At 28.8% G+C, this 12,384-nt stretch overlaps 1 protein-coding gene across 1 annotated transcript in view; it reads right to left on the bottom strand.

The window, feature by feature from the left end:
- LOC107437870 (uncharacterized) overlaps positions 1 to 12,384 on the bottom strand; it is a 76,800-nt gene that overhangs the window by 32,171 nt on the left and 32,245 nt on the right. Inside the window, exons 2-9 of the mRNA XM_071180392.1 lie at positions 11,777 to 11,934; positions 10,639 to 10,841; positions 7,014 to 7,203; positions 6,800 to 6,931; positions 4,523 to 4,644; positions 3,281 to 3,448; positions 497 to 647; positions 204 to 352 (exon numbers count right to left, since the gene is read on the bottom strand). Coding sequence (XP_071036493.1) covers positions 204 to 352; positions 497 to 647; positions 3,281 to 3,448; positions 4,523 to 4,644; positions 6,800 to 6,931; positions 7,014 to 7,203; positions 10,639 to 10,841; positions 11,777 to 11,927 — 1,266 coding nt within the window. The 5' untranslated portion in view covers positions 11,928 to 11,934. The remainder of the gene's footprint in view (positions 1 to 203; positions 353 to 496; positions 648 to 3,280; positions 3,449 to 4,522; positions 4,645 to 6,799; positions 6,932 to 7,013; positions 7,204 to 10,638; positions 10,842 to 11,776; positions 11,935 to 12,384) is intronic.

Here is a 12,384-nt window from a genome sequence, read left to right as displayed (position 1 = left end):
TGAAAGCAAAATATTCTAGATTTTTTTAGCGGTAAATATGGACGTTTGAGGGGGAACAAAAGCAATGATGAATGAGTAGCAATTACGAGGGTTGGCGAACTGAGCCTCCTAGTTTTAAAGTAAAGAAAAATTACTATTTACACTGTGATATCTATACTACAGTGCTATTATACTGTTTATAAATGCGAGACAATTAAGTGTACCTCTGGAGTCAATCCAAACTGCGACTTGGCCATAAAAGCAGGAATTTCAATGAAATAAATTTCATAAGTAGGATCATCTACTTTTGGTCTTATAGATTTGCTATTTAAAAATCCCATCACTGAAACGAATTCTGTGGAAGAGAGTGGACCTGAAAAAATTTATTAAAAATAAAAATAAAACTTTTTGCCAACAGTGCATTTCGATGCAATATATACTGCACTGCGATATTTTAGAAAACATTGTTATTCTGTAAAAAAAAAAAATTTTTTTTAATTCCTGATAATGCACAAACCTCTTCTATTGTTAATGTAATCAACAATATTAGTAGTGTTAGATAGCTTCTCCGCTGCATTCGGAATACTTGAATCTAGTTCAAAATTTAAAATAGCTCCGCAGTGATCTTGCAAATTTTTTCCGACCGGCAAATCAGCAACTACTGGTATCTGAAAATCGAATGCTTTTTAAACTTCAGGTTATACAATTAAATGACACATCACTTTTAAAATTAAAAATATATTACTACAGATAATATGAGAAAATATGTATACTAAAAATATATTACATAACCATAAATACATTCCATTTTCCTCCCAATTTTATATTTTATGCTCTACTATCAGTATACGATATCAGAAAAAGGTAAGTGTATCACATAGTGATCTGTAACTAATCAAGTGTTGCCATGTTTTAATGATATTTAAAGTACTCAGGCAGTTACTTTTTATTCTTCTATTTTTATGACTGGAAATTAGAGAAAAAGACTTTTTTTTTGTTAAATTGAATCAGTTAAAATCATGCGCGTCAAAAATTGACATTTGTGGTTAGGATAAATAATTTTAAGGTAGGGGAAAGGGGGGGAATTGTGAACATGGGGCACACGTGAACATGGTATGTTTTACCAATATGATTTGAAATAAAAAATCTTGAAAAATTGTCAATAGGTGACAGTTCCAGCCCTACCTTTCTGCCAAACTTTCAGAACAATGAGCCATTTTGTTATTCTATTCTGACAATTTCTTTGTATCAGCTGGTGTTGTATATACTTTTATCACTCGCTTCTTCAAGTGAAAACATAGTATAAATCAACTTATAAGCTAAATTTAACTATTGCAGACCATTATATGAACATTCAGGTAAGTTTATGACAAGTACTATGTTTTTTTACTTGATTAAAAATTCTTTATTTTTCAAGTTAGGTTTAAGAAAGATGATGGGGCACTTATAAACAAAACATGTGGGACAGGTGTGAACAGTTCACATGTGCCCCTACATAGTATTCAGATAATTATCCTCATGATATTATAAGTTTAAAAAATATTATTATTTAATTAGCATTTAAAATTATTATTATTTAATTTTCCATAAATAATTAATTAATTGTTTATTTTTTCTTTTGAAAATTCATTATTACTAATGGTCAGGCAGAAAATGTTGACAATGATCTTAACAGTAGTGCCATCAGTACTTGTCTTATACCAGAATCAATCCCACCATTTCCAACAGCCCAAGTAAGTAACTTAAAGAAACGAAAACGCGAAAAGGAAAAATCACGCATATTAACTGATACACCTGAGAAAGATAGAATTGCTAAAGCTAAAAATGAAAAGATAGAAAAAATGAAAAAAAAGCATGAAAGAGTATCAGAGAAGAAAGAAAAAGGCCCTTTACAACTCCTAAGGAACATGAAGTTGCGAAAAACCAAATTGACGAAATTAACCCAATAAATTCACATAAACAAATAAGCCCAATAAATTCACTTAGTAAGGCTACAACCCCATTACTATAATGTGTTTCTATATCTGTTATATTAAATATTTTTTTTCTTTTAAATATGATGATTGTTTTGTGTTTTTAATCTTGTTCATATGTGCCCCCCTATAGGGGCATATGTGAACAATTGAAGTCATTTTTCTAAAATATCATAAAGTAAAGAAATGTTTTATTAAAAAATCTCAAAAAATTCCATCAGACAAGGAAAAGAATATTTAAACACATGGACATCTTTACTGTACTGAACTGAGATTGAAATTCGTGTCAGTGTTATGCAGTGTTGCCTTATGCAAAAGTTTACGTTTACGAAAAGCTATGAAACGGTATACGAATGGCATACAATTCAAAACAAATAACAAATTATAAAAACTCAGCGGGAGCTTGCTGATAATCGAAGTTTGCTTGTCGGATGACAACGCTCGTCCTCACATAGCACTTCAAACCTAAGCACTACTCAAAAGTTTCAAATGGAAAATTTTAGATCATCCACCTTACAGCTCGGATTACTCTTTTACCTGAATAAACATCTAGCAGGGCAAGACTTTCACTACGATGCTGAGAACAAAACTGAAGTTGAAATGTGGTTCCGGCAACAGACGGCAAAATTCGATGACTGTGTAATACAAAATCTCATACCCAAAATTAACAAATTCTTTTAAAATGGCTACAACTATCTCAAATAAGGCATGTACCAATAAAGAAGTTGTAATGTACATTTAATCAATTATAGTTTTTTCAAGTGAGTATGCAGCGTTGTATCGTTGCTTTTCGAAAACGCGTCGTATATTTAACTTTTTTTTACGTGAATCGCATTATTTTCATTCTTATATTTTCCCAACGTTACTTGCAACTCTCGCAGACAAAATTATTAAATGGTTCCTGTTATATTTGTGAGAATATCTTATTTCTTTCAAGTGATTTCGCGTGATAAAGTTAGTCAGTAATTGTAATTCGCTATTTATATGTCTTCATTTAAAAAAACATAGCTAGACTATTCAAGAGCTAGCATTGTTCATTAACTACGCACAACTAAAATGTCCCGCTTAACTGCTTCTTCTCAAAATCTTCAAGAATCTAAAAAAAATTAAATAATTAAAAGCATCTAGAACCGAAAAAAAGTAATTTAAAAACACGATTGAAATTTAATTTGTTGAAATATTGAAATGTATAATTTGTTCTTCTTCCTTTTCAATTCTAATGTGCGTGCTTACGCTCGAATTTTTGTTCGTTTCTTAGAGATTTTTAAAATGAACAAAAGGTACTCTTGCCTAAAATTATTGCATTTTAATCTGATTTCGCTACTCACACCATGTTTTTCGAGCTCTTCCCTTGGACCAATTCCTGACAGCATTAGCAATTGAGCAGTATTCGTGGAGCCAGCTGACATTATAACTTCTTTTTTAGCCTTCACGGAATAAGTTGTGCCATTTACATCATACGAAACACCCACAACTGTGTTATTCTCGATGAGGACCTACAAATGAGACGAAAAGAAATACTAATGAGTTTTCTGCGAACAGAAATATATAAGCGCAATTTCCTTATTTATTATGCAACTAATTAACATTTTTAAATGCTTTTTCCTGCGTTTTATTCTCCAAAGTATAATTTATTGAACTTAATAAACAGATTTTAATTTTAAAAATAACTTTGATTGCTTTCTTAAAAGTTCAAAACGTTTGAAGTTAAAATTTACAAAAATATTTAAGGCATAAAAAATTAAAATTTCGTAGCATGGTTAACACATTTCAATAAATAAAAATAAAATTACATACATGGAAGAATATGGTTAGCATAGGAACAAAAATCCCATTTCTGACTAAAGGGAATATTTCCTTAGAAGATTATTTAAAAAATTAAAAGCATTTATTACATATCTGCAGTTAAATTCCTTTTTATGAGAGATATAAATGAAATAAATCTAATCCGTGCGTCTTGTTTTCACGAAATACACTTAAAATAAAAACGCATATCTTGTTTTGGTCATAGTCGCTTACACTAAATAAGTTTAAAAAAATGACAAAATAGAGAACAAAAAAATAAATATTTTCTATTTTCTATTATTGACCATCTAACGCAAAATTCGTCAATTATAAAAATTCGAATCATTAAATCATAAAAATTAACTAATTAATTCGTTAATCATAAAAATATCATTTAGTTTTGCATTTTTTTAAACCGCAGGTCATTCTTGGAAAAAAGAAATAGAATATTCTGATTTTCAAAATAATAGTTCTTATTATTAGACATTTAATTAAAATACGAAACTGAAATGTAAATTTTACCGAATAAATAGTTATCATATAATGCTCTAAGCTATCATGAAGAAATTACCAAATTTTAATTAATTTACTATCAAACGACATGGTAATAAAACCATATTTTATGGTTATTTTACCAAAAGTAATTTCCAAAGCACTTCAGTAAGAACACAGCATTTTTCGCTCATCCATAAACCCATAAACACAATAAATTTCACCCTATTCTGGTAGTTTTAACCATACTTCTTTTTTCTCAGTAAAATAAATAGTTATCAGCAACATTATACCTTTTTGACGAAGGCGTTTGGCAGAATATGTAGATTAGTCTTATTTTCAGCAGGTACTAAATAAGCCTTGGCTGTGCTGCAACGCTGTTGATTTCGTATAGTGGCTTGAGGATCATAAAAACCTTTAAAAAATTATTTAAAACATCCTTATTATTTGCTCGGCATAATAGGCTAATTTAATAATGACAGATTTCTGCTCTAATCAATGAATATTACGTACAAATATGCAATCACAATGATTGGAGAGGTGGATATTACATATTCTTATTAGTAAGTGCAAATAATATTTTAAGGCATTAAAACATGTTTTTGGACAATCACAGTAAAAATAATTTAAGTCATAAAAAATTAAATACATTAACTAAAAAAAGGTTTCAATCGTAAGTTGAACGCCTCTTCCGTCGCATCCAACATTTAAAATGATTATTTAGCGCTTTGATAAATAAACAGTGTTTATTTTTGATTTACATTTTTAATTTTAAAAAAATTGATTGACCTTGATAACATTTCGTATTATTTTAATGCCATTTTTTAACATTTTCATAAGATTGTTTTTGAATTTGATTAGTCTCCATAAATTATTCACGTAGTCACAAAAATATGCATATTTTTAAAACACAGAACTCAGAAATCTTAAACAGCAAAAAAAGGAAAAAAGCGATAAGTTAAAAAAAAGTGAAATCTATTTTTCCTTCTCACACCATAAAAAAATTTTCCTGTATCTTAACATATCACATTTTTCATTTACTTTATAACTGTTATAATTTTTATTTATTCATTTTTTTTTTGTTTGCTTATTGGCAGCACATATTTTCACGCGCATTCGAATCAATTTCTGGCCTCTAAAAACAACCACATTTTTAGTAATATATTTGCTCTGATTCTTTTTAACAATTGCTATTTTGTATATAATTTTTATTTTAGTTAATTTGTTGCATGATAACTATTGTTCTATATTTAAAATAGTATTTAGTTTATGCCAACACCAAAAAGGATGGCAACTATAAACTAAAATGTTTTACAATGAAATCTATACCAAAGCTTGTGCTCCATTACACCAAGAATTCTTTTTACACTACTTGGTGTTAAGTAGCAGCCACAGTTTTTTTCTTGTATTCTGTCGCAATAAATTTAAAATTGCAGTAGCGAGCAGGGCAGGGCCTCAAAGTAATTGCAGTAGGATAAAATATACACAGAGTCAGTAAAGTTAATTTTACGCTACAATAAAAACTAAGAATCATCAATTCAGGATGCATATCCGTAATAATTCTTAAGATAAAATTTTTTTGCAAATCAAATATTCGCGTAACACAAGGAGAATATAAAGACGAAATCGAAAGAGAGTTACCAGAACAGAAGTGGATAGAAATTATACATGATAAAATTACTTACTAACAACAATGATTTCATAGAGTTATTCACAGAGATTTAAAAATTAAAATATAAATATCCTTATTACACAGCTAAAAACATACATATTTAAACAGTAAACTTTTGTTTTGGTTGATGTACTCACGTCAAATCGTTCGTTCTGTTTCGACTGCCAACTAACGCCAAATCATTCTCGATTGTAAAAATTTGCTAGCGATATTCAAAGATCACCAACATCGGTGTTTTAGGGAGTGAAAATAATTCTCCTTTGGTGTGAATGAGCGAGGGTTTGGTGCAAGTTTATTACATTTTAAGTGTTTACATTCAAATTATACCCTTTCAATTGCTTAGGAAAGCACAATTTGGTGTTAACTGGAAATAAAGTGTTTTTTCACACAATTTTTTTAGTTGGCCAATGTCATATTCGGAGAGATATTTTTCTACAGTTTTTGAAATTTAGTTACTTAAGTTATGTACTTATTTTCCGATAATAATGCATATTTTTAGGAACTTTTCAAATTCGCGACTTAATTGAAATATTCTGATTTTATCAAAAAAATTAAATGTAATTATATTTGTCTGGTACCTTGAATAAAATTAGTATTTGAAGAAATTCAAGATTGAATTTTTCAACAGTTTCGGACCGCTTAAAAAAATCACATCTGTAGTAAATCACTCTTTTTTTACAAATGTGATATTTTTATCAGACTGTTCCCTTTATTTCCAGATTTCTGATGTTTCTACGACATGGCAGCATTATATATAGAAATATCTTATCTACATGAAACTCTTCTCTTTATTCACAGAAAATACTCTCCAGGACAAATTAAAAATGTGGTTTGCATTATAAGTCCTTCATTTATGCGAAAAAAAGTATTTAATGACTATTGACGAATATATTTGTACCTGTTTGCCTAGCTCCGTTTACATCAATCACTTGGTAACCAAGTTCACGAGCAGCTTCAAGAATGGGATTTTTAAATTCTGCTTGATAATTTGACTTTTCAACTGTTACTGGACCCTTTAATCCATGATACCCTGTAAAATACATTAAATATGTATTCATTATCAGAAAATGAGCTAGAAACTTTACTTATGTACAAATTGTAACTTATAATACCATTTCCGTAATATTCTGGATTCTTGTTGCTCTCCATTTTTTTAAAATAAGGTAGCACATCCTCATAGCTCCATCCTTCAGCACCTTGTGCTGCCCAGTCATCATAATTACGTTTATTTCCTCGCACGTACAGCATGCCATTTAACAAACTTGATCCTCCAAGTCCCTTACCGCTGGGCCATATCAGTTGCTGCAAATGACAGAGTTCATTTTATAATTCAAAAATACATTTCATGAAAATTAATCTGACAATTTTGATTTATTATGAAGTTTAAGACACTGATGAACCGCAATAAGTGTTTAAGGCATTCAAAATTTATTGTTTTTGACCATAGTTTATCCCCTCCTTCGGTTGCACCTAAATTTAAGCCACCAACTTATCTGGAAAGTAAGAGGCAACTGGTGAAGCAGCGATGACGAAATGTCACGAAATTGTGAAGCCTGAAATTATTATGGAGAGCAAGACAGTGATGAACCACGATGGCAAAAGATTAAGGCACAAAACTGCCATCGTGTAGAACCAAATGAGATAGAATCGTGGTCTCTAAATCATGGAGCTTTAATATATTGAAAAATGTAAGGTACTGGCACAGTTGTTAAGGCATTAAGCCGACAACCGACTCTTGCGGAAATACTGCTCTATGCTGTAATAACATGCAGAAATAATGTATGAACAAAATCATTTAATGGATGATCTAAAGATGATATACATTAATTTATATGTTGATCTAACATAAATTATCCGAAAATTTCACTTATTAAAACTGCAGTGGTGGATAATGAATAAATGAATCTAAGGTACCCGACTACCATTTCAAGCCGACTTTGAAAAGGCAAAAAAAAAATCCTTTTTCTGCTTTTTATGCAAAATAAAACTTTAAAATTTTATGTTTCTGAAACCGTTTGAGTTTTGTTTCTACGCCAAATCGAACAGGTTTTTTGGTTATGTCTTTTTTGTTTTTGTTTTTCCTCAAAAGTAATTTTTCGGTTATTTTTCTTCATTTTAAATGCAATGTCTTGAAAAATATTAGTTCAAATGACTTGAAGTATGAATATTTTCTACATATATGTCTAGAGACTTGTTTAATAAACTATTATTTTAAAAAGCAACTAAGTGCAATTTGGGCCTTTTTTTGCCAGATAAGTTTCGATACTAGCTGCAAAATATCTAAATATTAATTTTATGTCTAATGCATTGTCTATTTATTAAGTTGAGTTTTTATGAAAATTATAAAGCATGAAGAAGGAAAATACAATAATTTTTAACAATGCTATGTGATTTTGAAAGAAGGTCGATTTTTGATCTTTTTTTTACCAATTTTCCCCCGATACTTTTTTTAAGAAAATATTCGTTGCCTTTTTTTGTTTTTATTACCATGTTTTAGTGTATAATATACAAAGAAATCTAAATAAACGATTTTTGAATTGAAATTTCAAAATTTTGCCTCTGAAGTTGTTTGAGAACCTTAGAAATTAATTTTTTTAACTCTCTGCAAAATATAGACTTGAAAAGAAAGATAAATACCTTCAGAATTTATTTCCCTTAGTAAGTATGGAAAAAAAATTGGGAATTATTTTTTTATGCGAAATTTGTGTATTCACGTGCGTTTGTGCATATACATGTTCAATGCATCGCATTATGTATTAAAATATGCAATTATTTGCCATGTTAATTTTTATGTTATGTTTTTTGGTAAAGTTAAATGCACCAAAAAATATGTATATTTTTCAATAACTCCGAAAAAAATAGTCCAATTTTAATATCATCAGTTTTATCATAATCTAATATAGAAAGTTCAATCTTTTCACTCGTGTTAATTACATGTATATTTTTCTACTGAGAAATCAAGTAAAAGAAACTTAACATACAATAACATATTGAAAAAAACATTTTTTTTTCAAATATTTTAGTTCTATTTTATCTAAAGAATATTTGAAGATAAGTTTTCCTCTCTTTTGTTAATTAATAATGTCTGTGAAATCTCTTCAAAAATTCTGCAGACATTTAAAAGAAAATTTAAAGTTTTCAAAACGTCTATGCGTAATGTGTACGAAAAAATCTGCAGATATTTTAAAGAAAAAATTAAATCTTCAAAATGTCTTTAGATTTCTTAAGGAAATCTTTAAAAATCGTTTTTTTTTTTTTGCTGAAGAAATTCTTAAAATATTTTTAGTGAGGGTAGCTGCACTACCATTTTAAATTACTTAAAATAAATCAATTGGAACGTTATTAGTTTGAAGCCTATTAATTGTGAAAAGATAGATTCTGTAACAGTAAAATTAAAATGAAAAATATTTTTGATTTCAATAACTTCAGTTCATTGAAATAAATCAACATTAAAAACAAATTTTTAAAAAAAATTAACTAAACACCGGGTAAACTAAAAATTTTGTATATGAATATAGATTAAAACATACTAAAACTTGAGGAATTCAAAATTCTACCTGAAATAATATTACTTTGCCTTTCATATTATGTTCTAAAAGCTAAATCAGAAAGTATGGAAAGCTTCCAAATTTTTTCTTATACCGTCAACCAACAATTAACAAATTTTGTTTGAATGAAAACTTTTCGTTAGCGCAAACTTTGCGAGATGACAAAACAAGAATAATACACAAAAGATCGTTCAATTTAGTTTCCATTAATTTTGTCTGCAAAATGCAAGTAAAAATTTTTTACAACGAATGGTTATTTTATTTTTGCTTTAATTAATCTATGGCATTCACCGACTTACCGCTCTAGTTCTGCTTTTTGACTATCGGCAATGAAAAAACAAAATGTTACCTAGTGAAAAGGAATATAAGTAAGTTTGCTTAATCTAAGATTCGCAATTAAATTCAAGCAGTTTTTTAACTTTTTACAAATTTAGAGTGAGGGAGTGTTAAATTTTCTCTGCTACAAAGAGGATTGCTTTATCGTTTATCACGAATTTTCATGCAAAAATATGTTTAATCACATATATAGAATTCTGCTGCGTGGCCAGAGGGAGGGGTACGGTTAATAATTACTGATTAAAATATGGTAAAAAGTACCGTCTCTCAGGGTACCGTAAATTGTACTGCAATCTAAAATGAACTCTGATATACCGCAATTTTGCATACATTAATATTTACTGTAAAATTATTGGATCACTGTAAGTAAATAATTATTGCTGCAAAATTGCAGTATAAAATTTTAGGGACAAAATGGGTTTTACGATAAAATAAGTACGGATAAAATTTTATGAATGCTGCACTTAGGGTGCCCAGTACTTTTTTCCGTAATTTGATCTGGAACTTTTAACTGTGTGCATCTTTAAGGTAAAAATGTCCCTTTCTAAACTTGGTATACCAATCATGCCACCCTCTCAACACACAACACAAATGTCACGAACAACTTTTGAGGTTATAAAACCTAAATTAAAAGCAAAAAAGGATGTGCCGAAAATGCTAATTTTTTTTTTTCAATTTGACCTTCCATGTTAAGGATCTGAAAATTAATATATATTTTCTTGAACAAAAAATTATGTAATATAGATTTCGTTCTAACTAAACATCTTCGTTTGAACTATCCAAATCATTACGCTAAAACTATTTAATGACATTAGAAAATGGCAGCAACTCAATTTCCAAACCCAATATTTACTCTGTTGGTGAGAAGTCTTCCTGTATGGTTTTGTGGAACAGTCTTGTAAGCCCAGTCAATGTCTGAAAACCAGAAATTTCTGCCAAAGCTAGGTACATCATTCAGTATTGGGGGTATCCCTCCTGCTTCCAACAACAAAATACTAACACATGGTAACTCGGATAGACGTCCTGCAAGTGTTGAACCTCCAGATCCAGCTCCAACTAGAATATTTTAAAATAGGATTTATTCATTCATTTGATTAGATGTATTCCTTAAACAAACAATTCAATATTTTTAGTTGTTACTCTTCGCCGTGGCTAAATTTCACTTTTATTTTTACGCAGATTTTCCAAGTTTAAAGATTTAAACGCGTAGGAAAATATCTTCTTTCTAGCATGAATTCAGAAAATTTTAATACATTTAACTTTCTGAACACAGAAAGGAATTAAAGGATAAATTTAAAAAAACTCCTAAACGGTGTCAACTATTATTGTATTTGAAACCAAATAAAATGAAATATTCTAAAAAAAAAATTTTTTTTTAAATATTGTTTTTTGTAGTTTATGATCGACTTTTCACGTGCCCTGCATACAAAGTCAAACCCTTCCCGTAACTGAACAACTTTTGATTCAAATTTCTCAAAAATGTGTAAACAAATGTAATAAAATAAACACAACATTTTTTAAAACATTTGTTTCTCCTGAAATTAAATGTAATTAAGTGCAAAATTTATTTTTTAAGTTAATTTTTGCATTTAATTTAATTTTAGAGAAAACTAAAATTAAATTGGTTGATTGTATCGAATCGAATTTCTTATTATTTTATTTTATTTTATTTTTCAGGGTATGCAATTCGTTTTACCAATAACTACATGCAAAACAAGCTCAAAATTTCTAAAAAAAATTAAGTCGTTCTAGAGAAACAAAAAAAAGAATAAGCTTTTTTTTTTTAGTTAGAGAGCAAATGTTTAATTAAAAAATGTATATATATTCTACAAAATGCTGTCTTTTAACTGTGAAATATTTGCAAAAAAAAATGCTATGTTTGAAAATTTATGTAAAAGATCAGAAAGAACAAATTTATTAATTTCCAGAATACAATAGTTTATGACCAGAAAATGGTGGGTGGCGAGTGATTATTTTCAGGTCTAGCTTACCTATGATATAATCATATTCAGAGTTGACTGTTGATGGCGACTGAGTTGGCGATGGCGAGTTTTTTTGTGTAGCCAAAGACAAAAGCATTAATGGAAGAAGTGTTGAATTGGCCAGGGGTGTCATGTACCCCCTTTCTCTAGCTATATCCATCGTCTTTCTGACAAGAAAAAACAATTTCTAATTTTATACTAAAATAATCATAAATATTTTTTATTTTGCTTTTATGAATACTGTTTAAAAGAACATTTTGAGACAAAATCTATTTTTTTCGCAAACATAGACCTTCTTAAACATTTTCTTAAAATAATTCGAGTACTGATATTTCATTTTAAGTTTCTTGGCTTTAAGTTTTTTAAGAACTTCTCGGTAAGCTTAGAATTCAATTTCATTAAAGTTGAAAACAATGACATGAATCCAATGCAATCACTTTAGGAGCACTTATTAATCTAGTTAATAGATTCATTTTTACTTAAAAGTTTAAGATTTTGAAAAAAACGTTAAAACAAGTTATTGTTAATACTTTAATAATGCGTTGTTAATGATTTTGAAAGCCACTTCAGAGTATTTAGTTGCATTAGACTCATCGTTATGTAAGAGCTTAATATTT

The sequence above is a fragment of the Parasteatoda tepidariorum genome, chromosome 4 (assembly GCF_043381705.1).
Source record: "Parasteatoda tepidariorum isolate YZ-2023 chromosome 4, CAS_Ptep_4.0, whole genome shotgun sequence".
Lineage (NCBI taxonomy): Eukaryota > Metazoa > Arthropoda > Arachnida > Araneae > Theridiidae > Parasteatoda > Parasteatoda tepidariorum.
This window is presented reverse-complemented; position numbering and strand designations above follow the sequence as displayed.